A 24,061-nucleotide genomic window follows, 5' to 3' on the forward strand; every position below is an offset into this window, starting at 1 on the left:
GACACCCGATTTAGAAGTCACGTTATTAAAATGTAAAATAATGAAAAATTACATGTTCTTAAATAGTAACAAAAAAATCATAAACTGATAACAAGCGGTATTATGAGTGCTTGGCCAAAAGTATTCATTGGAAACTGGCAAAGGTTTGGATTTGCCAAGGGGAGGCATATAAATCCAATAAATAAAAAAATAAATTTGAATTTAGTAAAAATTACTAAAAGTTTTTGGAAAATGAATGGATTAAGATTTTATGGGACTTTTAAGATCCAAACACACAGGCATCTTGTTCATATGATTTGTAGAGCAGTCACTGGAAAGAAGAAAATCTGGTTCATTGATTTTGCTATTCTGGGTGACGCTAGGATTGAGGATTGGAAATAGGGGGGGAAAAATATGAAATATCGGGACAAAAACCTGGCTTGAAACTGCCTCTGTTCTTAAGAAACCATTTTAATGATTCTTAGGGTTTTGAATGATTTTAGTCACACAATCTTAGTCTGTGAATCTAACTACATATCACTCATAATAATATATTATTAAATAATATTAAATTGCTATTGTGCCAGATTCCCAGCAACTCATTTAAACAGCTGCCACCTTTCCAGGGTTGTGCTACGGCAGTAATTTCCAAAGGCAAATTCTTCCAAATAAGCCAGCTATAAATGCATTTGCAACAGAGGTGGCAGCGTGTATAAAAAATTTAAGAAAGCATTTGTAGATCAGAACTGGTAACTTCGAATGTGTAGTCCATGTGCTAAATCAACATTTGCTATCTTTCTGACTAGCCATTTAACTCACACAAGCTAAAGTACCAGCCTTCCCAATTTATTTATTTTATGACTTTCAAAGTATGATTTTTATATAATTGCAAAATAATAGTCCTTCGTTTCAAATTTTCTTTACTATTTACATAATGTCATTCTGAAGGCATCACTAGATCTAAGACAAAACATTTTATAATCCTAGTAGCCAAACTCTGAGTTACAGATAATATCATCCCAGTAAAAATCTTTACAGAAGAAAAATCATTTTTAAAAAATCAATATAGTCAAATTCCAAAATATGCCCAATATTTCAAATAGCTCGTAGAAGAGAAATAAAAAGAACCATATAGAATACTATACAATGTGATCATTGGATCTTTTGGGGGGAAGATTTCTAGGCAACCAGAAAGCTCTGATTATATTGATACTTGCACTGCGAAGAAGCTATGAATTAGCTTATACCATCTGGAGTACAGGATCAAATCCCATTGTCTTCAACTATTCATGGAACAGTTGAGACAACATAAAGGATTCTTCCACATTAAGATAATAATTAGAATGGACTAGATCATGTTGAAATATTGAGCTTTATTTTGAAATCTGTACATATAATTCTGTTCCCAAATGTATAAGATTGTACATTGATGGAAAAGTAATACAGCCACTTCAGTCAACACAGAATAAAGCAACTCAGCGGGAATACTGTCTGTTGTCGGATTTTTTTTTGTTAATATGCTTGAAGATTTTGGATTTCTGAACATTCTTCGCCTTCTGGTAGCCAAAGCCGCCTCCTCCACCTCTTTTTTGCAGTCTCTTTCCATGACTGCTGTTTACATCTGAAGATTATGTTAAGGAATGTACACTAAAAAAAAATGCACTGGATAATAGCTAAGAGTTGAAAAAGCATGTAACCAAAAGCAGAAGGTGCCCTAATTTCCACAATAAATTTGCAATTCATTTCTAACTATAGATAGATTTGGCTGCTTATTATTGGTTTTAACCTTTTCATTGGTTTTCCTACAGACAGCTAGCTCTGTTAATACTCTGGTTTTGGTACCATCATTAAATGTGGAAACGAGCTCTAGAGGTTGACACAGGTCTTCCACTCATGCGCAACATTAGTTTGCTGGCAACACATTTCTAACTCAAAAGAGGACAAAGTACTATATTTTTCCAACTGCAAGACGGCCCCATGTATAGGATGCCCCCGTGTTTCATGTAAAGTAAGCACACAGCAAGCCATCACACACTTCAATGACTATTAGAAGGGTTGGCCTTCTCCAGATCCCGTTGGTCAAACAATGCCAATTGCCTTCTCTCTGGCAGCACCTGCTCTCAGGAACCAACCACCCCCGGAGAACCATACTGTCCCCACTGTCCTAGCCTTCCGGAAGGCCATGAAGACCTCGCTCTACCAGCAGACCTGGGGCTGTTGAACAAGGCCATCCATTGCCAGCCATGAAGAAATGAATGTTTTGTTGAATGATTAATTGTTCTTACATTGTTTTTATTTGCTATATGCCGCCCAGAGTCTGAAAGGAGTTGGGCGGCTTATACATTTAATAAATTAAATTAAATTAAATTAAATCACTGTGCAGAAGCCATATCAGAGAGTGAGTAATACAAAAACAGGAAAGACGTCACAGAAACAACAGAGATGAAACCTAGAGTGGCAATACGATACAGGAAATAACTACAATAGAGAGGAATGATAGGGCAGCATATAAGGTAGAGGCTCGTCTGGCAGAGCTGGAGGGCAGGGATGGGCCACATCTTCTCCTCTTGACCTCCTGTGTAGAAGATAACCCTCTATTTTTCAGGTCAATATTTTAAAGAAAAAGTAATGTCTTATAGACAGAAAAATACAGTAGTTGATTCAAGACCAGCTTTCCTTAACTACAGACCTTTCCAGATATCTTGGATTTCTGCTCCCATCATTCACTGTCAGCTTATATCAAAAGTTGTTAGATGCCTAAGCAGCCCCCTTCCCACAACAGGCACAAAAATAATTAACATGTAAGATCACTGCAAAAACAGCATTCAAATAACAACAAATGGTCTTATCTTATGACACAAATGAGCAAACATGCATCTTAAGCTTGTTTTTCCTCACATTTAGCCAAAAATCTTATAGTTTACTAGTAAGTTTTAAATGATTTATCATCAACAATTGCCACCAACCCACTCAAGAAAGCACATTATTGGGTGAGGGGAAAACACGGGAAGAGAGAGAGAAAGAAGGAGGAAAAGTAATTTAACTTGTAGTGAAAGGATACTGAGATCTACAAATGGAGGGACCTTGAAGCCAAAGGACAAAGCAACCTTGAGCAAATCCAAGCTATGGACATTGTAGATCTGCTTCAAAGAGTGGGAGTCGTAAGCTCTTATATAGGCTTTGTATGCTTCTTGGGCTGATTTGTGGAGGAAGTAGTTCTTCTCAATCAATTTTTCCAGCTGAAAAAATATGAATAAAGAGGCACAAAGAATTGGTGTTTGTTTGTTTTTTACTTCATAATCACAAACAATTTATAGGTAGTGGACATTTACCTAAGCAGGAAACTATTTGTATATTTGCATTACACTCCACCCTGAAATTCATGATATTGAAACATGTCTTGTGGCTTTATGGGTATAAAATAATATTATTATTTTTTTTATTAGTTCTAATATTAAATTAGACTATACTAAGATCATGGTGAGGAAAAGATTACTGCTCAACCATAGATTTACACATGAGCAAGTTTCAGATAGGATAGGCTGAAGAAATTCCTACCGAAAATTCTGGAGAAACTCTTAAGCTGTTATAGATAATTGTAAACACCTTACTATAAAATATCTTACTTTAGTTACTTGCATTAAATCATTCTCATCTCATGCATTAAAACATTCTCATCTCAATGTTTGCCCCCTTACTAAAGCAGTCACAATTTATTGCCACAACTTAATTCTTCTCCATGGGTACATTTAACATCCTAGAAGTGGACTTTCTTTTATATACTTAAAATTGGCCTTGCTCTAATTTTCTTTGCCATCTATCACTCCTGTATCCCACCTGCATCTCAGATAATTGTTTTGAAGGGGGGGAAAAACCATTCTAAAAATCACAAATCCAAATGCTCACACATCTGAACTCTATTTAAGGCTCAGTTCTTATAACCAGAGTACATAATGTAGGTGTCTTTTGCCAAAGCTGCACAGATGGCAGTGTTAGAAAAGCAGTCAATTCTTCTTCATTCTTAACAAGACATTTCATATTGCACCTGATTTAATCAGATGTTTGGATCTGTATTATCACATTTTACAAGAATATCAAAATAAAACCACTGTGAATCTTTTGTAGTATTTTGATTAGATTAGATTTATTAGATTTGAATGCCGCCCCTCTCCGGAGACTCTGAGCGGCTTTTGCATCATTGAATTGTTTCCAAATACTTTATACAAATGTGTGTGTGGAGGAGAAAGTTTTTAAAATATTCATAGTACAGTATAGTCTATATTTACCTGAGATTGAATGTCGGAAATTTTAGACCAAGAAAATTCAAATTCACTTAATGGCACCTAAAAATATAAAGATACGTTCTCAACAAAAATTCTACCTAATGGAAACACAAGATGTTAGGAATATAATACTTTTCATCATGCCTAAACCTAGATCATCTAAACCTGGAAATGTAAACATTGGCTGGATGTACATATATTTCTAAGCTATATATATATATTTTAAACTCCTAATCTATTGAAAGGCTAATGACTTTCTTCGGGCAGGAAATTGAATAATATTAATAGGTAATTTTAAATTAAATAAATATGATGTTGAATGTGCTACTATATGTGTGAACCCAATCTCTCTGATTTATAGGTTCATATTTGAAGCATTAGACATTTGCAAAAAATAATGATCATGTTTTAATACAAAGTGCAAAGCCAAACTGGATCAATATTGCGCTGGTACAAACCAGATCAATCTCCCTGCAATTCAATGCCTCATTTTCCCATTCTAGCCAATTTAGAGTACCATAAAGAGTTACTGTGTTTTTCAAACTATAAGACGCACTGGTGTATAAGCTGCACCAAGCTATCAAAGAAGTAAGAAAAAAAGGTTTTTCTCCTCCTCAGCCCCCAGGAGCACTCTGCAGGCCTCCCAAACCCTCTGCACACAATTTTGCAAAAAACGGGCCCATTTGGGCAGGACTTTGAGAGACCAAAAATGGCTGTAGAAGACGCACCAACATTTCCACCTTCTTTTAGGGGAGGGAAAAGTGCGTCTTATCCACCAAAAAATACAGTATATAACAAATGTTTTATAAGGTTGACTAATTTCTACAAGAAAATGTTTCAGAAAAAAATGCTTTAAACATCCACTAAGGGCAGCTATTTTAGCAACCATGGCAGATTGTGCAACCATCCATCAGTGCACAATTAGGCCAATGGCTTCCAGGACCATTTCCATATTTTAATGTCCCTGCAAACTATCTTAGAATGGGAAAAGCAGTTTATATGAATGTCTGCAGGTTATTCTCAATAAGTGAAGCACTAATGTAATGTACTATTGTCCCCTTTGGGGTATTGAAAAGAGGGAGATGTTTCTTTGTTGTTGTTTTTTAAAGACAGCATGTGACTATTTTGGCATTACAGATACCTAGTGCTCTTTGTCCTAGGTCAGTGATGGCAAACTTATGGCATGGGTGCCACAGGTGGCATGCGGAGTCTTATCTGCTGGCACGCGAGCCGTTGCCCAGTTTAACTCCAAAGTGCATGGGTGTTCCGGCCAGATGATTTTTGGCTTGGACAGCAGCTCTAGGAGGGAATTTTTGGGCTGCCAGAGAGCCTCCAGTGGGATGGGGTAGGGCGTTTTACCCTCCCCTGGCTCCAGGGAAGCCTTTGGAACCTGGGGAGGACAAAACACGAGCCTACTGGGCTCATCAGAAGTTGGGAAACAGGCCATTTCCGACCTCCAGGGGGCCTGGGAAGCTGTTTGTGCCCTCCCTAGGCATTGAATTATGGGTGTGGGCACTTGGGCGATAGCACACGCCCACACTTTTTCAGCACCCGAGGGAAAAAAGGTTTGCCATCACTGTCCTAGGTACTAGCAACCATACGAGACCTCAATTCACAACCACGGCATCCAATTAGGACAACTACTAATTCTAAGGTAATTGGGATTAAAACTGGTCCATTTGTTTATATTCCATATTAGGCCAGCTGCTCTGCATTTCTAGTGAAGTTATACCATTAAATATTAAACATTAAGAGACTCACATTACTGGCGGGAAAAAAACCCACTGATCACTACGGCTACCAGTGGTACAATGCTACAATACTCCATAGCAACTTACCCTGGCTTGCTTAAGGTAACGCAGGAACCCGAGTTCTTCTGGCCGTAAAATGAGCAGGGCATGTCCTCTTCCATCGATTCCACGGGCTGTTCGCCCAACACGATGAATATATTCCTTTCATTAGTGGGAAGTAATAAAGAGTATAAACTAACATTTTGGTTTCATGTTGATAATCATAAAAACATAGTGTGGAAGGCCATGCAAATTTATCCAGAGTCCCCTATTCTTATTTGATGTACTTTAAAAATTGTGTATTAATAAAGCAAACAGCCTGGAGATTTTAAATCAGCAGACTCTTTTGGGATGTATTTATTTTTGATTGGCAGCATTTGATTCAAAAATAAGTAAATTCAGGAGTCAGCTACTAAGGCCTTCTAGCATCCTGTTTTCTCTACCCTCGAACCCAATTGCAATGGCTTGACACTGAAGCCATTTACAAAGCTAAAACAGTGTGTCCAATGTACAAAGGAGATACAAAAGCAATAAATTAAAAAAAAAAAATAGGCTCCTGTGAAACTCAGCTTTGCTGGAGTTAATTAAAAATAAACTATACCAGACTACTCATTTCCGATTTTAACATTACACATACCATTTGCATTAATGCATGTTTAAATTATATAATTTCCAAAAAAATATATAATACCTTTGGATCATCAGGTGGGTCATATTGAACTATCCAATCAACCTCTGGAATGTCCAGCCCGCGAGCAGCTACATCTGTGCACAAGAGTATTCCAGAATCCGCATTACAGAACTGGAAAAATGTGGTTGTGCGTTTAGTTTGCTTCTGCTTGCCCTAGGGAAAAAAGTCATACAAGATAAGGAACTGGTGAGCAACTAGGGAAAAAAATGTACTAAAATTGCCATACCAACAAACAGCAAGAGGAAAAAGGTTGCTATTGAGATATATTGGTTGCTTAAGATGACCTCTCCAACCACCAGCATTCTGTTTGTTTGTTTTAAAGCCGAGAAGGGGGGGGGGGTGTTTCAACTCAAAATATCTAAGTTCTTGTCTGAGAAAAGGGCAAAAATGAAATTTTTCATACCTTTAGGGCAGTCATGGCGAACCTATGGCATGTGAGCTATTGCCCTAGTTCAGCTCCAACGTGCCTGTGTGTGCCAACAAGCTAATTTTTGGCTCGCATAGAGGCTTTGGGAGGGTGTTTTGGGCTTCCAGATAGCCTCTGGGGGGATGGGGGAGGGTGTTTTTACCCTCCTCTTGCTCCAGGGAAGCCTTTGGAGCCTGGAGAGGATGAAACACGAGCCTACTAGGCCCACCAGAAGTTGGGAAACAGACAGTTTCCTGCCGCTAGAGGGCCTCCAGGGGCCGGGAGAAGCTATTTTTGCCCTCCCCAGGCACTTGAATTATGGGTGTTGGCAATCGCGCATGGGCGATAGCATGCGCCCATGCTCTTTTGCGGAGAGGGGCGGCATACAAATCTAATAAATAATAATAATAATAATTATTATTATTATTATTATTATTATTTTGGCACCAGAGGAAAAAAAGGTTCGCCATCACTGCTCTACGGTATTTCAGCAGTCTCTCTTTTATCATATTTGTAATTCCTTCCACAGAGGTAATACCCAGATTTCCATAAAAATATCTTTGAGTTCATTTATGAAACTAAAAATGTGCGAACAAAAATCTACTTTTTCTCTTTTTACGCTAATACATATGGTATCAATTGATGTTTCCGTTCTGTATGGAAGAGTACAATAGAAGCAAATATCATATACCAACTGGAGCCACTTAAAATAGTTTGCTGACAGCAAACAACTGTTCTAACAAACAACTTCAACCTTGCTGACAGAATCCTGTTTTTCAGATAAGCACTTTAAAGACAGCTTTAAGAGAAAGATGCTCCAGATGGCATTTAAAGGTTAATTTATGACTCCGCTGCTGAAATCTTGCTGAGAATCTGACACTGTTGTTATGCACCCCAACCTTCATAAAGGCCACTTGCTATTTGCAATAACCTCAAAGCAGCCTGCATTATTCAAGCTTGAAAGACAGGTTAAGACACCCAGCTAAGGCACAAATGTGGATCTTCACTACAACCCGGAGCAAGAGAAAACTCTCTGGATTTACAATGCCCTACAACTCTCATAAATCTAAGAACAGAAATTGGTTAACACTGACACTTAGCTGGTCAAAAATAAAATTGGTAAATTAGTTGAGCGTAAGAGGGTTAAAGTGCCTATAAAGTTACAAGGAAAGGGCTGGAGGTCACAAAGGTTTCCTGGGGAAGAAACAGTCCTTTCCATCCCAAAGGTGCTTTTTCAAGAGGCAACTGGACTTTCTTGTTTCTTTCTTTTGAAAATGTTTCGCTTCTCATCCAAGAAGCTTCTTCAAATCTGACAAGACAGTGGTGAATGGAAGCATTTATATAGAAACATAGAAGACTGACGGCAGAAAAAGACCTCATGGTCCATCTAGTCTGCCCTTATACTATTTCCTGTATTTTATCTTACAATGGATATATGTTTATCCCAGGCATGTTTAAATTCAGTTACTGTAGATTTACCAACCACGTCTGCTGGAAGTTTGTTCCAAGGATCTACTACTCTTTCAGTGAAATAATATTTCCTCACGTTGCTTTTGATCTTTCCCCCAACTAACTTCAGATTGTGTCCCCACTGTCCTGTCAGAGCTGAAGAAGCTTCTTGGATAAGAAATGAAATATCTTCAAAGAACAAACCAGAAAGTCCAGTTCTGAAAGTCCTCCTGAAAAAGCACCTTTGGGACAATCCTGTCCTGGATGATCGAGAATCTCTACAGAGTTCCTTCCATCAGAAGATGGGGCTTTTGATTCAATGGAGATTTATTTCAATCACCCTCCTCAGCTATGCAACAGCCTGAAAATCTGTTCTGGAAAATGGGGGGAAAAAACAGCACCAAGCGTCATATAAGAAATTAGCAAATAAAAGGCTCTAAGGCAGGGGTCTCCAACCCTGACAACTTTAAGACTTGTGGACTTCAACTCCCAGAAAGCTGGCTAAGGAATTCTGGAAGTTGAAGTCCACAAGTTTTAAAGTTGCCAGGTTGGAGCAGGTTTCTTAAAGCAGATTGCCTGCTTTAAGAAATTCTATTCAGTGGTTCTCAACCTGGGAGTTGGGACCCCTTTGGGGGGGTCAAACAACCACTTCACAGGGATCATGGAAAAGACAAATTTCTCATGGTGTTAGGAACTAAAGCTTCTATTCTGGCGCCTTGGAACATATGTTTACAATCCAACCAATCAGGCGTTTACAGTGGGGTGTCCCTCTGACCTTCCTGCCAATCAGCTTAAAGCTCTGTTGGAAGAATTGGCACTAGACTTACGGCTGGGGGTCACCACAACATAAAGAACTGTATTAAAGAATCGCGGCATTAGAAAGGTTGAGAACTACTGTCAGATGCTAGGTTATTGTAATATAGAGTAGTGTGCAAAAAGGTTTTAAACCACAATTAGATTCGTTGTTGTAGCTGTTTTATTGTAATTATTTTTCAATCTTGAATATCACATCTTGAATATCCAGTTTATTTGTTGATTTCCCTGGGAGTGCCTTGCTGATGCAAAAATATGATCTTATGCCTGTCAGATTCTGGGATCTCTGGCATTTTGACTGGAATGGTGCGACTGAAAGTTGTTCTTATTAGCCAGCTTCAAATAAATTACACTCATGCAACATACACATGTAGTGTATTGTAATGCTCAAGCAGGGATTGGCCCAAAACTGGTGGTGTTTGGTTTTTTTGCACAGCAGTCACTTTGGCATGAAATAGTAAGATGCACAAGTTGTTAAACAATGACAATACTGAGGGTTCCCCATTTCGATTTGGGGAGCCAGGTATCTGCAGTGTAAGAGGAAGTCACATTACATACACGTAGTCTTTGACATACGACCACAATTGAGCCCAGAATTTATGTTGCTAAGTGAGAAATTTGTCAAGTGGGTTTCATCAAATTTGATGACTTTTCTTGCCACATTTGTTAAACGAACCACTTGCAGTTGTTAAAATTAGTCACGGGGCTGTTAAGTGAATCTGGCTTCCCCATTGACTTTGCTTGTCAGAAGGTCGCAAAAGGGGGTTACATGAACAGGGGACTTTGGGACCGTCACCAATGGCGTCCTAAGACTTTTGCATAGTACTATAGACCTGCGTACATGAATTTATCCAATTCATGAATACTTACATGAATAGCCAATACCTGCAGATCAATATAGTTCAGAAGTTCATAGTGATATTTCACGGACATACATGAAGAGAAAAACACCATTAACTTCTTCTTCCGATTCTTCTTCAGGAAAGTGAACAGTAGGAGGAATCTTTTTTCTGAAGGGCATATTACGTATCCCTGTAATTGTTTAAAAAGTATTTTTTTAAAAATATATGACTTCCCAAACCGCTGTTTCCAATGACTTTGAAATGAAAATGCAAGTATATGTTTTAACTACCTGTGCAACAGACAACAATTTGTTGAAGGAATGTGAAAATCTAGAAATGTCAGTATATCGTCAGCAATTATCTATCAAGCTCGATAAAGAATTCATGAACATTTTGAAAGAGAAATTAATGGAATGTGAAGAGTTGGAATTAAAAACACAGAGGAATATCCTTGTGCTTGGATACAAATCTCAAACTGGGAAAAAAAGGACCAAGGAAGATCCCAACTAAATCCCAACTAAAGAAGAGAATTAAATGTTACAAGTGCTATTGATTTAAATGTTAAGAGTAATATGGTTTGCCAAGGTATCTGTGCTTAAATTACCTGTTCAAGGTATAGGAGAAGTTTTTTTATTTTATATACATATAGAATCTCTAATATTGATATGCTATATTTTATTAAGATTTAGATGTAAGAGATTTTGTTAACGTTCATACTGATGTACAGTGATCCCTCGATTAGCATGGTCTCGATTAGCGCGAAACACTGCAACGCGGTTTTTCAAAAAATATTAATTAAAAAAATAAAATATTAAAATAAAATATTAAAAAATAAAAAATAAGTCCACGCTAGTTCTCTCTCTCTTTCTCTCCCTGTTGCCGGCGTGGTATATGAGAGAGAAAGAGAGAGGCAGAGGTCGGGCGCATTATCGGGAGGTGGAGGCGGCGTGGGGACGCTGGGTGCCGGTTCCCTGAATGGAGACCGCCGGCCGCTCAATCGGGCCGGCAGGGAACAGAATGGAGCCTTCCGCGGCGGGGCTGGTAAGGGGGGGAGCCGAGGGGGGAGCCGAGCCCAGCCCCGTGGCATTCGCCTTCCTCCCGCCCGCAGCCGAGACTGATCGTGGGCTCCTTCGCAACCTCGGAGAGCTTCCTGGTTTTCGTGAGCTTTCATGCCCTGGAAGCTCTCCGAGGTTGCGAAGGAGCCCACGATCAGTCTCGGCTGCGGGTGGGAGGAAGGCGAATCCCCCGTGGGCTCCGTTACATCTTCCGCTGCCAGCCAGGCCATGCTGGCGGCAGCGGAACAATCGCTGGCTGTCAACTTTTCTTTTTAAAACTGGGCAGGAGCTGACTTGCCTCCCCAGTGCTAAAAAGAAAAGTTGACAGCCAGCGCTGCGACTGACGGAATGCTGAGCCTCCCGTTTTTTCTCCCCCCCCCCTCGCCCCTTCGCCTCCCTGTGTTCCTAGGAGAAGTGCTGGGGATTGAGGCAAGACAGACCTTCTGCTCCTCACCAGCACTTCTCCTAGGAACAAAGGGGGGCGAAGGGGCGAGGGGGCGGAGAGAGAACGGGAAGCTCAGCATTCCGTCAGCCGCAGCGCTGGCTGTCAACTTTTCTTTTTAAAACTGGGCAGGAGCTGACTTGCCTCCCCAGTGCTAAAAAGAAAAGTTGACAGCCAGCGCTGCGACTGACGGAATGCTGAGCCTCCCGTTCTCCCCCCCCCCACCTCGCCCCTTCCGGTTTCGGCGTTCGGCAACGGAGTCCGGCGCTGGGGCCATGCGGGGCCGCTCATCCAGGGGGGCGTGGACTGGCAAGTCGCCCTCCTTTCTCTTTCTTTCTCTCTCTTATACCACACCGGTAACAGGGAGAGAAAGAGAGAGAGCGGAGGGCACCTTGCCGGTCCACGCCCCCCTAGATGAGCGGCTCCCCATGGCCCCAGCGCCGCCCAGGCAGCTTGCCGCTTGCCGTATTGCAGCGAAGGAGGCGAAGCAAGGCTCCAAGCTGCAATACGGCAAGCGGCAAGTGATCTTGGGGTTTCCCCTTTGCCTGGGCGGCGGGAAGACCAAGGGAAGGTTCCTTCAGCCGCCCAACACCTGATCCGCTCTGCAGCGCGGCAACGGGGAAACCCCATCTTCGGCTCCTCGCTGCTTCCGCGCTGCGGAGCAGATCAGCTGTTGGGCGGCTGAAGGAACCTCCCCTTGGTCTTCCCCGCCGCCCACACGCAAACTCCACCATCTGCGCATGTGCGGCCATGAAAAAATGGCGCACATGCGCAGATGGTGGTTTTTACTTCCGCATCCAGTATAACGCGGAAATCGGTTAGCGCGGGAGGTCTTGGAACGTAACCCCCGCGCTAATCGAGAGATCACTGTAATGCAAGATTTTATAGTAAGGTGGAGAAAAAGATTTGTATTTAGAGGTTTAATAATTGATAATGTTGCATGAATTTTGTCTAGAATTTCTTTTTGTCTAGATGAGTAAAGAGAGATAAGAGCCTCCATTGAAGGCTTATCATGGAAAAGAAAAGTTTTATACATGTTTGATCATAAGCATTGTTTTGGTGTTTGTTACTATGTATTGTTTTATTCTATGGTGGAGAAAAATAATAATTAAAAAAAACCCAGAAGTTACCTGTTCAAGACCTTCTACAGTTGCTGTCTCTTTATTGTCATCAACCCCAACATACAATGGTTCCTTTTTCAGAGAAATCCTTGCCAGATCTTCAACTTTACGGGTTTGTGTAGCAGAGAACAGCATGGTTTGCCTACGCTCTGGCAGGGAAAAGGATAAAATTAAACATGCATGGTTTTCCCCCCTTCCATAGTTTGACAAGGCAACGAACTAGAATTATCCAGCTGATACATACCACTTAAAATCTTTTTTAAAAATAGTGTCTCACAGGTTTTTACAATAAAAAAATTGAAGAAACAAAATGGCAGCGTTATACATACATATATAGCCACTTTATAGATGTGTTTTTTCAAGCCATCATACATTTTTTCAAGCTATTCCAAATTTGGATCATCCTAATTTTTTTCAAACTATCCTAAATTGGGAATGATGTCCAGAGTAGAAAAGGATTTTCTTTAGTAAGTATGCATAATATAGCACTGTAAAAGGTATTAATCAACCAAACATCCAAGATCTAGCTTGTAGCGTGCTTAAGTTAAAGCTCGCAGAGTGCTTAAAATTGTAGACATTGGTACAGCAGACACAAGAATAGGATTTACAAAAGTGGAAATAGGATTTTTGCTGCACACATTTTTAAGCATCCCAAAAATAAGGACAGCATAAATAATAATAATAATAATAATAATAATAATAATAATAATAATAATAATTTATTAGATTTGTATGCCGCCCCTCTCCGAAGACTTACTTGGTAAAAGCTTTATGATCTGTTTCATTTCTTCTTCAAACCCAACTTCTAAAATTCTATCAGCTTCATCAATTATCAGACACTGCAGGTTCTTGTACATAAATCCTGGCGTATTCTAAAACACATCCAACAATGGTGTCAACTACACACGTGGAGCAAAACAGAGGACATGCACTATGCGATACTATCCGTTTTACCTGCAGATGGTCCAGAAGCCTGCCTGGAGTTGCGACGATGATGTTTATGCCATTTCCAAGTTTTTGGACCTCAACCGATCTATTGCTGCCCCCCATTATCAAGCCATAGGTGTGGACATGATGAGTCATCAGTTCTTTGAGAACACCGTAAGTCTGCATGGCAAGTTCTCGAGTGGGTGAGAGGATGAGAACACCGGTTCCTAAAATGAAGAAGGTAAACAAAAGTATCTAGAGAGTTTCTGACTGATAATGGCAAGCCTATCTTATCACCATAGTGCAATCTAAACAATCTAAACTCTTGGCAGCAAAATAAATAAACAAGCACCCACCCACCCCCAAAGAATACAGTGTTCCCTCGATTTCCGCAGGGGATGCGTTCCGAGACCGCCTGTGAAAGTCGAATTTCCACGAAGTAGAGATGCGGAAGTAAATACACTATTTTTGCCTATGAACACTATCCCAAGCCTTCCCTTAACACTTTAAACCCCTAAATTATAATTTCCCATTCCCTTAGCAACCATTTAGATTATTAGTCACCATGTTTATTTATTAAAGTTTATTTAAAAAATGTTTTTTAAAGGCAGACAAAAGTTTGGCAATGACATATGACGTCATTGGGCAGGAAAAACCGTGGCATAGGGGGAAAAAACCACGAAGTATTTTTTAATTAATATTTTTGAAAAACTGTGGTATAGACGATTCGCGAAGTTCGAACCCATGAAAATCGAGGGAACACTGTATAGGTTTTTCTCGACAGTTCATTTAGTGCCCATTTGAAGTTACAACGACACTGAAAAATGTGACTCAGGGCCATTTTTCGCACTTATGACCATTGTAGCATCCCAGTGGTCATGTGATTTACATTTGGATGCTTGACAATGGGTTCATATTTATGACAGTTAAACTGTCCTAGGGGGTCACAGGGTGAGTTTTGCAAATTTCTGACAAGCTAAGGACAATGGCGAAATTGGATTCACAACCGGAGATACTAATATAACAACTTTGGTGGGTCACTTAACAAATATGGCAAGGAAAGTTGTAAAATGGGACAAAACACACTCAAACAATATCAATTTTGGGCTCAATTGCATTTGCAAGTTGGGGAACTACCTGTCATACAAACCCAAAATGCTTTATAAAAATCTGCTAGCAACAGATGATGTCATACACCCAATGTCCTTCAAGAGAGTTCCATTGTCAACTAATTCTGGAAAGTGGAACAATGCTAGGGCCAACTGAACGTCCAATGGGAAGCCACTCCAAAAGGCCAGACCTACTATGGAAAATCAACCCTCCTGGAATTCAGCCCAGCTCTTTGGTCAGAATGGCTAGGTGGTAATTCTACAAGACAGCATTTTGCTCTGAGAATTAGACAAGATGGGCTGCTGGATAGATAACCTGCTGACATAATAAGAGTAGATTACATATACTTTGCCTCTCACAGAGTTGGCCCAAACCTGGCCACATTAGTTGTGCTTAGTCAGATTCAGTCTTCATTGCCCTCCACTTATATTCCAGGTACTACATCTCCGGTCTTCTGTAAACTAAGGGATGGCCAACAGTCAGAAGCAGTTTTGTCATGGTCCAAGACACTACTTCTTGGCAGCTATGGATCAAAACTCTCAACTCAACCTCTATTCATGTCAGGGGAACACCTAGGAAAATCATTCAGATTTCATAAGATGCCTATGGTGGACCAAATGAATGGGTCAAGCCCCACAGAGGGAGCAGATGGCAATCAACTGCATTTGGACCCGGAAGCAACCTGACCATGACATGTAAAAGGCGGTAATATTGTATTCTCAACATCCTGTTTGCTAACTGCCCAAAAAACAAGCTTTAACATGGGCCTACCTACAAATTTGGAGCTCAGATTTCCAGGGATCACCAAATTTATGGCTACTGCCATGGAGGCTATAATTTCTTAAGTCTACTAGAACCAACCCCTCCCAAAACCACTAGGTAAGGAGGAAGATGATCAAGCTGGGGACTAGAGAGCCAAGAGAGTGATATACCCAAAGAACCCAAACTTATAATTTGACTCAACCTAACACACAGGCTCTCAGGCAGGGGGTTTGTTCGTGTCTATTGGTCACCGGAAACCCAGTCGTGAAAGGAGTGTGAGGCTCTGCCCACCCGCCCAGAATCCGTAGAGCAAAAAAGAACCCAAATGGCAGCATCCAAGTGGGTGGGCGAAGCCTCGCGCTCCCTTCGCGACTGTCTCTCCAGCAACCAATACAACACAAGAAAACCAGGAGCATTTCACCCATGATCTCATGCTCTGCCACCTCAGGAACAGTGATAAGAGATCAATACCACTTTTCTTCCCTCAGCTCAAGCAGGTTTTCAAAGAGGGTAAAACCTCAGCCCTCGTTCAGTTAAAGTTAAGTAATACACATCAGGCCTCCCTGCTCATTTTAGACAACAGATCCCACCAAGATGGGACCACCAAATGAGAAAAGTCACTTGCCATCAAATCAAGAGATCTCTTTTCCCCTGGAAATGACCACTTGGCCCTTCTACACCACATTTATCGTCAAGGTTTCAAATGAAATTTCAAGAAAAAAAAATCTCACCATTCCTAGGCATAAATTTTAACTTGTAGATAAGTTCTATGGCTGGAATGAGAAACGCAAGAGTTTTGCCACTGCCAGTTTTCGCAGCTGCTAAAATATCTCTGCCATGTAGAATTACAAAAAGAAGAGAAAAAAGAAATGTATGAGTGATTTGGAAATTAATGTTTTTATTTAAAAAGTAGCATCATTAATATGAACTTAAAATTAATGGATATTTAATAAATAAGGCTGATTAACTGAATACTATCACTCCAAGGCAACAATTTTAATCACTACTGCTTTCTGCCTATCAATCACCTATGACAGGAATTCATTTCTTTTGCCCTTCTCTTTAAAAATGTCATTTCTTACCTGCCTTCCAAAAGCGGTTTAATACTTTTATGTTGAATTTCTGTCATGTGGGTAAATCCCATGTCTGTTATCCCTTTCAAGGTGTTCTCACTGACAAGGTCATTAAGAGACTCAAAGGAAGTATCCTCAAAAGCACCTGAAGAGACAAGCAATGTCAGCTTTATTTAATTGCTCCTATAAATCACTAAAGATAAAAAAAGAAGTTAATTGTATTAAAATAGAACAGTTTAAACATGGAAGGAAATATTAGGTTATCAAACCATTTAAGTCCGAGCCAAATTTAGCACACTATTTTGTAAAAAAAGGTTTAACCAATGCATTTCCACATACGTCACATTCCTCAATAAAATCACCAGTTTTTCAATAAATAGTCTTACATTTATTTAAATCATCCTTGAAATCCATCAACTTCATATTTATTTGTTTTGGTTACAGCCCATCATCCATCACAGGAAGGTACTCGTCAATTACTACATTTTTTTTCTTATTAAGAAAAAATATTAAAGTATCCTTAATATTCTAATCACCAGGAATTTATGTTTTTGTTTTAAGTACAGTGGTGCCTCATGATACGAACCCGAGATACGAACCCAGGGTTTGGAAATTTTTTGCCTCTTGTTACGAACTTTTTCCGTCTTATGAACCTGCCGCTGCCGAGAAGTCCCGCCGCCCGGCTGTCGTCTTTTGAAACAGCCGGGGGGCTTCTCGGCATGCTCCTGAACCCGAACGCCAAACCCGAACTTCCGGGTTCGGCTTTCGGGAGACCGCCGAGAAGCCCCCCGGCTGTTTCAAAAGGCGACAACCGGGCGGTGGAGCTTCTCAGCGGCCACCTGAACCTGAACTTTTGCCGAACTTCCGGGTTCGGCATTGGGAGAACGCTGAGAAGCGCCCGGCTGTTTCAAAAGGTGACAGCCAGGTGGTGGTGTTTTTTTGCGGGTTTTTTTTCATTGCACGCATTAATTCATTTTACATTGTTTCCTATGGGAAACAATGTTTCGTCTTACAAACTTTTCGCCTTACGAACCTCCCCCGGGAACCAATTAGGTTCGTAAGACGAGGTATTACTGTACAAGTTTTAGTGATAACAATAGCATTTAGACTTATATTTCGCTTCCTGGTGCTTTTACAGCCCTCTCTAAATGGTTTACAGAATCAGCATATTGTCCCCAACAAAATGAGTCCTTGTTTTACCCACCTTGGAAGGATGGAAGGCTGAGTCAACCTTGAGCCGGTGGTGAAATCTGAACTGCTGAACTACAGCAAGCAGTTAGCTGAAGTAGCCTGCAGTGCTGCACTCTAATCACTGTGCCACCTCAGCGCTAGTTTTATGTTACCCACAAATCAGTGAACTAATAATTAAAATGAATAAATATTTAACCAACGCCAAAGGCTTGGCCTCTAAGTTCAATAATAATTAAGAATAAAGAGATTCCCGGTTCAGTATCCTGCATCCCATTCCTATATATTTCTAAATTCCACTGAATTTGATAAGACTTATTCCATGCATTTATGATGCAATGTGGATATGTCAACATAACAAAATCTGAGAAAAATAATTGAGAAAATTTGCCTGTTAAACCCAGAGGCAAGACAGGTCCATCAGCATCATCGGAGGCTTCTTCAGTCAGACTTTCGGCATTTTCTTCTTCTTCGAGATTCCCAGGTAAAGATGCATGTGTTTCAAGATCTTCTTCCTCAATTTTTGCTTTTTTATCACCTGCATATCACAAAGCCAATTTTCATTATCAATAATTATCTGAAGATGAAGCAGCAATCTCTTGGCAATCTTGCAAGATTTGTTTCTATTGCCATGTACATGTATACGTCTGAACCAGACTGTGTTGTTTCTCTGAGTCATATATGTGGGTACATGCATATGTTTATCTTGTCATGTTTATATTTATATTAGTGGTGGAGACCCTTTGAGAACTGTATGCAATGCAATTTCATTTCAATGTATGACGATTAGTGTACATTCAAAGTGACAATAAAGCTATTCTAGTTTCTCCCTTGAAAGTTCAACCCACTCAAAATGCAGATTTTTAAATTTTTATAGACATAAAGTTTTGTTTCCTTATACTGCTGCCACATACCCCTCTAAGTGGCCAAGAAATAAACAAATACTGTACAATATAAATGCTCCATTCTGGAAACGGAAGAGAATGGAACTGAAAAACCAAGGAGATTGATTGATAGATTGATATGTCCATTTTATGCAACATTTTACCAGCTACAAATGGATGGACAATAAAAATGAGAGTTTCACATAAGCTTACAGTTTCCATTTTATTTATATTAGGAAAGCTAATATAGCCCATTCCTCCTAACACAGATCTACAGAAAAATAGTTTTTGTAATCATCGCAGTTGACTTTATACTTTTCTGAATCATTTTTTTTGTTCTGATTTCAAAAATGCATAGTGATCCCTCGTTTTTCACTGGGGATGCGTTCCAAGACCACCCGTGAAAAATGAATTTCTGTGAAGTAGAGGAAATATATATTTTTTATGTATTTAACAAGTATTTGGACTTTTAAAACCCACCCTTTGCAGTTTCTTTAATAGAGTACAGTAGTACTGTAGAAGAATTTTATGAATTTTTAATGGATTTAAAAAATTTAATGGATTTAAGCCCCCTTTGAAAACCCGTGAAATAGTGAATCCGCCAAAGATGAACCGTGAAGTAGCGAGGAATTACTGTATAGTTTTTCTGTAGCAGGTATAGTTTCCATGGAGCAGCATCATTATTATAAGGTACAGTGGTACCTCGAGATACGAGTTTAATTCGTTCCGGACCTGGGCTCTTAAGTCGAGCAGCTCTTATCTCGAACGACTTTTCCCCATAGGAATTAATGTAAATAATTTTAATTGGTTCCAGCCCTCAAAAAACTCACAAAGTTAGTCTAAATTATGCAGAAAGACATGTTTTTAATGAAGAAATGTACATGTACATATAAATGAATAATGAAGTTTCTTTCACTTAACTTGTAAACTTTCTTAAACTTTTAAATTTACATATGTTCAACTTCTCTGCCACCCAATCCTGTAGGACAGAGGTCCCCAACCCTTTTTGCACCAGGGACCGGCTTTAAGCGATCAAGAGAGGAATGGGTGAATGAATGGACGGAGGGTGGGAAGGAAGGAAGGAAAGAGGGAAGGGACAGGAACAGAGGAAGGAAGCAAGGAAACTTATGAAAGGGGAGAGTAAGAGAGGAATGAGTGAAGGGAGGGAGGGAGGGAAGAAGGTGGGAAGGAGAAAGAAAAGAAGAAATAGAGGAAGGGAAGGTAAAAGAGAGAAAGAAAAAGAGCAAGAAAAAGAGCAAGAAAGAAAGAAAGAAAGAAAGAAAGAAAGAAAGAAAGAAAGGGGGAAGGGACAGGAACAGAGGAAGGAAGCAAGGAAACTTATGAAAGGGGAGAGTAAGAGAGGAATGAGTGAAAGGAGGGAGGGAGGGAAGAAGGTGGGAAGGAGAAAGAAAAGAAGAAATAGAGGAAGGGAAGGTAAAAGAGAGAAAGAAAAAGAGCAAGAAAGAAAGCTGCAAGCCCCCCCCCGAGCCCCCCAGGCCGGCTGCAACCTTTTAAAACACGCGCGCCGCTTCGCAGCTGTCTCCTGAAGCCGAACGCGGAAGTTAGCGTTTGGCTTCAGGAGACAGCTCCTTGGCGCTTGTATTTCGAATTTGGGCTTGTAAGTAGAACAAAAATATCTCTCCCCTTCCAGCTCTTATCTCGAGTTGCTCTTAAGTAGAGCAGCTCTTATGTCGGGGTTCCACTGTATAGGAAATACAGTATACTGGCGACATTAAGAAAACAGTATTTACCATATACTGTACACTGAAAATGTAGAAATAACATAAGAACAAAAATGCCTCTATATCAGAAACTTTATGTGATAGAGCAAAACTAAGCATATTTTTTAATTCAGCACATCAAACTCCATAAAACAGACATATTACCTTTGCTGATGATTTTTTTCAATTGAGCAGTGTAATTGATCTACTTGAACCTATGTAGAGCTGAGGGTATACACTCAGCACAGCACTTGTTTAATTATTGCTGAATCTCAGCATGACATTCCCCCCTCCCCCCTGGCAACTAGATGCTGATGTGCCTGGAATGAAAGGAATATAGGAAGTCCTCGACTTACAACAGAACATTTAATGACCATTCAAAATTACAACAGTACAGTACTGAAAAAAGTCACCGATGACTGGGTTTTTTTACACTTACACTTACTTACAGCCACTGCAGCATCCCCTTGATCACATGATCAAAATTCCAATGGTTGGCAATGATTCAGCTTTTGCAATTTTCTGACAAGTAGAGTCAATGGGGAAGCCAGATTCATGTAACCACCATGTTACTGACTTAACAAATGCAATTGTTTACTTAACAAAACGGTGGCAAGAAAAGTCATAAAATGGGACAAACTCACGTAACCAATGTTTCACTTAGCATCAAAAATTACGGGTTCAATTATGGTCGTAACCCAAGGACTACCTATAGTCCCTTTCTATTATCACATCCTAGCAACCAATATTTAAGAGATGCTGTTCATGATTCAGCAGGCATCAGTAATAGTATGATGATGATGATGATAATAATAATTATTATTATAATTATAATTATAATATAATTATACATTATACTTATTATTATTTATTATATAATTATACATTATATTTATTATTATATAATTATACATTATATTTATTATTATTTATTAGATTTGTATGCTGCCCCTCTCCGAAGACTCGGAGTGGCTCAGAACAATAATAAACAATGTAACAAATCCAATACTTTAAAAGACATTAGAAAACCCATATCATTTAAATAACCATACAACTCAATCATACCATACATAAATCATATTAGCAAGGGGATACCTCAATTACCCCATGCCTGGAGACATAGGTGGGTTTTCAGCAACTTATGAAAGGCAAGGAGGGTGGGGGTGGTTCTAATCTTTGGGGGGAGTTGATTCCAGAAGGCTGGGGCCACCACAGAGAAGGCTATGATACTCAATGAATCTAGCCACTTGTTTTTTAAAACCAACAGTTGCCATTACAACTACTGGAAGCAAATTCCACTATATCTATGCAGTATCTAACAAAAGTCTTTCTTTCTGCTGGTCTTAAATTTCCCTGCTTTACATTACAATGGATGATATTGAACATCATTTCAGTATTATCAGAAAAGAGGAAATCCTTTTTTGTCTTCAAGTTACTTATGACATGAATGATTATATATACCTATATTATGTTTCCCGTATTTACTAAGCTCAAGAGCACCAATTGTTGTAGCTTTTGGTTTGGTACTTGTGTATGTATTATAATTTAAAAATAAAAGACATTAATAAAAAAACTACTGCAATGCTATCATAGGGAGAAAAAGAACCAAGGAAATAAAATAATGCTCATTTAAAAAGAAGCAAAAATAAGAGCTATCATACCATTTTCTGGACAATTTTCAATTTTCCTTTTCTTCTTCTTCTTCATCCCAGGTTGTTTACACTCAGGTTCCTCAGCTTTTGTGACATCAGGCAATTCCCCCTCTGTCATTTTGTGATCTTTCATTGCAGTTTCTGAGATGTTGGTAACTTTTTCTGAGACATTCTCCACTGCATTTTCCAATGGCATAAACAAAAAGGTCAATTGTTGCTGCGCTCTGCGTTAAATGCCTAAACCGTATCTGGAAATCTCATTCAGGCAATGATAATCAATGAATATACCACACACAACTTATATAAGAATATCAATTAAGCCCCTGTAGTCTACTGTACTTGCTAAAGCATTTTTTGAATTGAATATTACTTAATATTTACTGTTTGAGCCACTAAAAAAGACCTTGCTGGATCACACCCTTGGCTCATCAGATCCAGCCAAGCTAATACCCAGCACCCCATCTCATGGTAGTAAATTCTTAGGTTGAGTAATATACATATAAAAATATACCCTTTGTTGATCCTGATTCTTTTAGGATTCTATTTCATTGGGTTACCTCCGATTTTAGTATTATGGGAAGAGGAAAACAGCGTTTCTTTGTCCACTTTACCCACACAATGCATACTTTGATATACTCCACCCATTTGTCTCTTATGTAGAGTAAATATCTTGCAATCTTTCTTCCCAAGTAAGCTGTTCCAGCTTTTTAACAGGTTTAACCCAATTCATATGTAGATGAGCAGACTGATCCCAAGGATGGAGTAAATGTGTCATCAGCCTGACATCACTGCACTCCTATAACAGACCCCAGTCCAACTCCTGCTGAATTCCATGGACCCTTATCTGGTGCCAATTAAAAAAAATATATCATGCAAACATACCACCCCTTCACCCATCCAGGCAACTTCTTTGCAAATGCTTTGATAGGGTTGGGCGCATGTACACCGTAAGGTTTCGTGTTAAATGTTATTGAGAAGAAGCTGGCTAATTCTGACATTACCACCAAACACGCATTCTTTCCACTCTGTGAAGGGCGGGGGAGGACGTTGGGCACTGAAACTAAATGGGACTCGAAGAGAGAGAAAGACATGATGATGATGATGATGCTCTCACCCAGCGTTTCTTCCGCAGGCGACGCTCCCGCGGCCAGGCTTTGATCGGCGGCTCCTTGCCGGGCCAAATTGCGCTGACGGATCTTGCGGTTGCGTTTTTCCAGTTTCTTGCGCAGAAGCCGCATCGGAAGGTTCCCGGTATTCGCCGCCATCCTTCCGCAATGGAGCTAAGACCGGAGGGGACACGTGCGCCAGAGGAAGGGAGGGAGGAAAAAGAGGATGTAACCGGAAATGACAGCCGGAGATGTTCTAACACGGCCTCACGGCCAAAGGCTCCTTTCGTAGCGACACCTAGAGGCTTGGAGGTATGTTTGATCCTCTCTTGCAAGGTACACGTATTTTCAAACATCCATTTTCGGAAGGTGCGATCTTTAAAATCAAGTGCAAAATACAATGGGCGTCTGAAGGGCGTTTGTACGAACAAATTACCTGTGTCTTCATACAAGATGTCTGTCTCTCTGCCTGCCTGCCTGTGAAAATATGTTTGGAGCCCAAGCAGTGTTCCCTCTAATTTTTTGGGGGGGGGGCGGGGGGCGGAAAAGTATAGTGTCTGAGCGGCAGTCCCTTCGGGACTGGGCGGCACAGAAATAATAAATAAATAAATAAACAAACAAACAAACAAATAAATAAATAAATAAAAAACCCACCCTGTTTTGCCTCAGAGAATTTCAAAATAAAATACTGTACTGTGTGTCTATAACATTGAGCTCATAATAGGGCAACTCTATCAATATCAAAATGCCACTTAAATAGTTGAGCT

General features: G+C 39.9%; 1 protein-coding gene across 1 annotated transcript; it reads right to left on the reverse strand.

Annotated features, from left to right (window-relative positions):
• Positions 1-809: 809 nt before the first annotated feature.
• Positions 810-23,671, reverse strand: DDX18 (DEAD-box helicase 18). Its single transcript, XM_070731018.1, has 14 exons — positions 23,303-23,671; positions 22,198-22,365; positions 18,323-18,469; positions 16,753-16,888; positions 16,402-16,502; positions 13,826-14,025; positions 13,629-13,743; positions 12,881-13,020; positions 10,282-10,443; positions 6,744-6,896; positions 6,101-6,214; positions 4,266-4,322; positions 3,041-3,218; positions 810-1,600 (listed from the first exon to the last, which is right to left on the reverse strand). Exons 1-14 carry the CDS (start codon positions 23,451-23,453, stop codon positions 1,455-1,457), a joined length of 1,968 nt encoding a protein of 655 aa, XP_070587119.1. The 5' UTR covers positions 23,454-23,671; the 3' UTR covers positions 810-1,454.
• Positions 23,672-24,061: the final 390 nt, after the last annotated feature.

This window comes from Erythrolamprus reginae, chromosome 1 (genome assembly GCF_031021105.1).
Source record: "Erythrolamprus reginae isolate rEryReg1 chromosome 1, rEryReg1.hap1, whole genome shotgun sequence".
In the NCBI taxonomy this organism is placed as follows: domain Eukaryota; kingdom Metazoa; phylum Chordata; class Lepidosauria; order Squamata; family Dipsadidae; genus Erythrolamprus; species Erythrolamprus reginae.

Bases quoted from the DNA above. Each gene is read 5' to 3' on its own strand.
- DDX18 (XM_070731018.1), bottom strand. From the start codon at position 23,453: ATGGCGGCGAATACCGGGAACCTTCCGATGCGGCTTCTGCGCAAGAAA. The intron at 14,026-16,401 runs GTGAGATTTTTT...TCTTCATTTTAG, and splicing joins AAAATTTATGCCTAGGAATG to GAACCGGTGTTCTCATCCTC. The intron at 4,323-6,100 runs GTAAGTTGCTAT...TTATATTTTTAG, and splicing joins GTTACCTTAAGCAAGCCAGG to GTGCCATTAAGTGAATTTGA.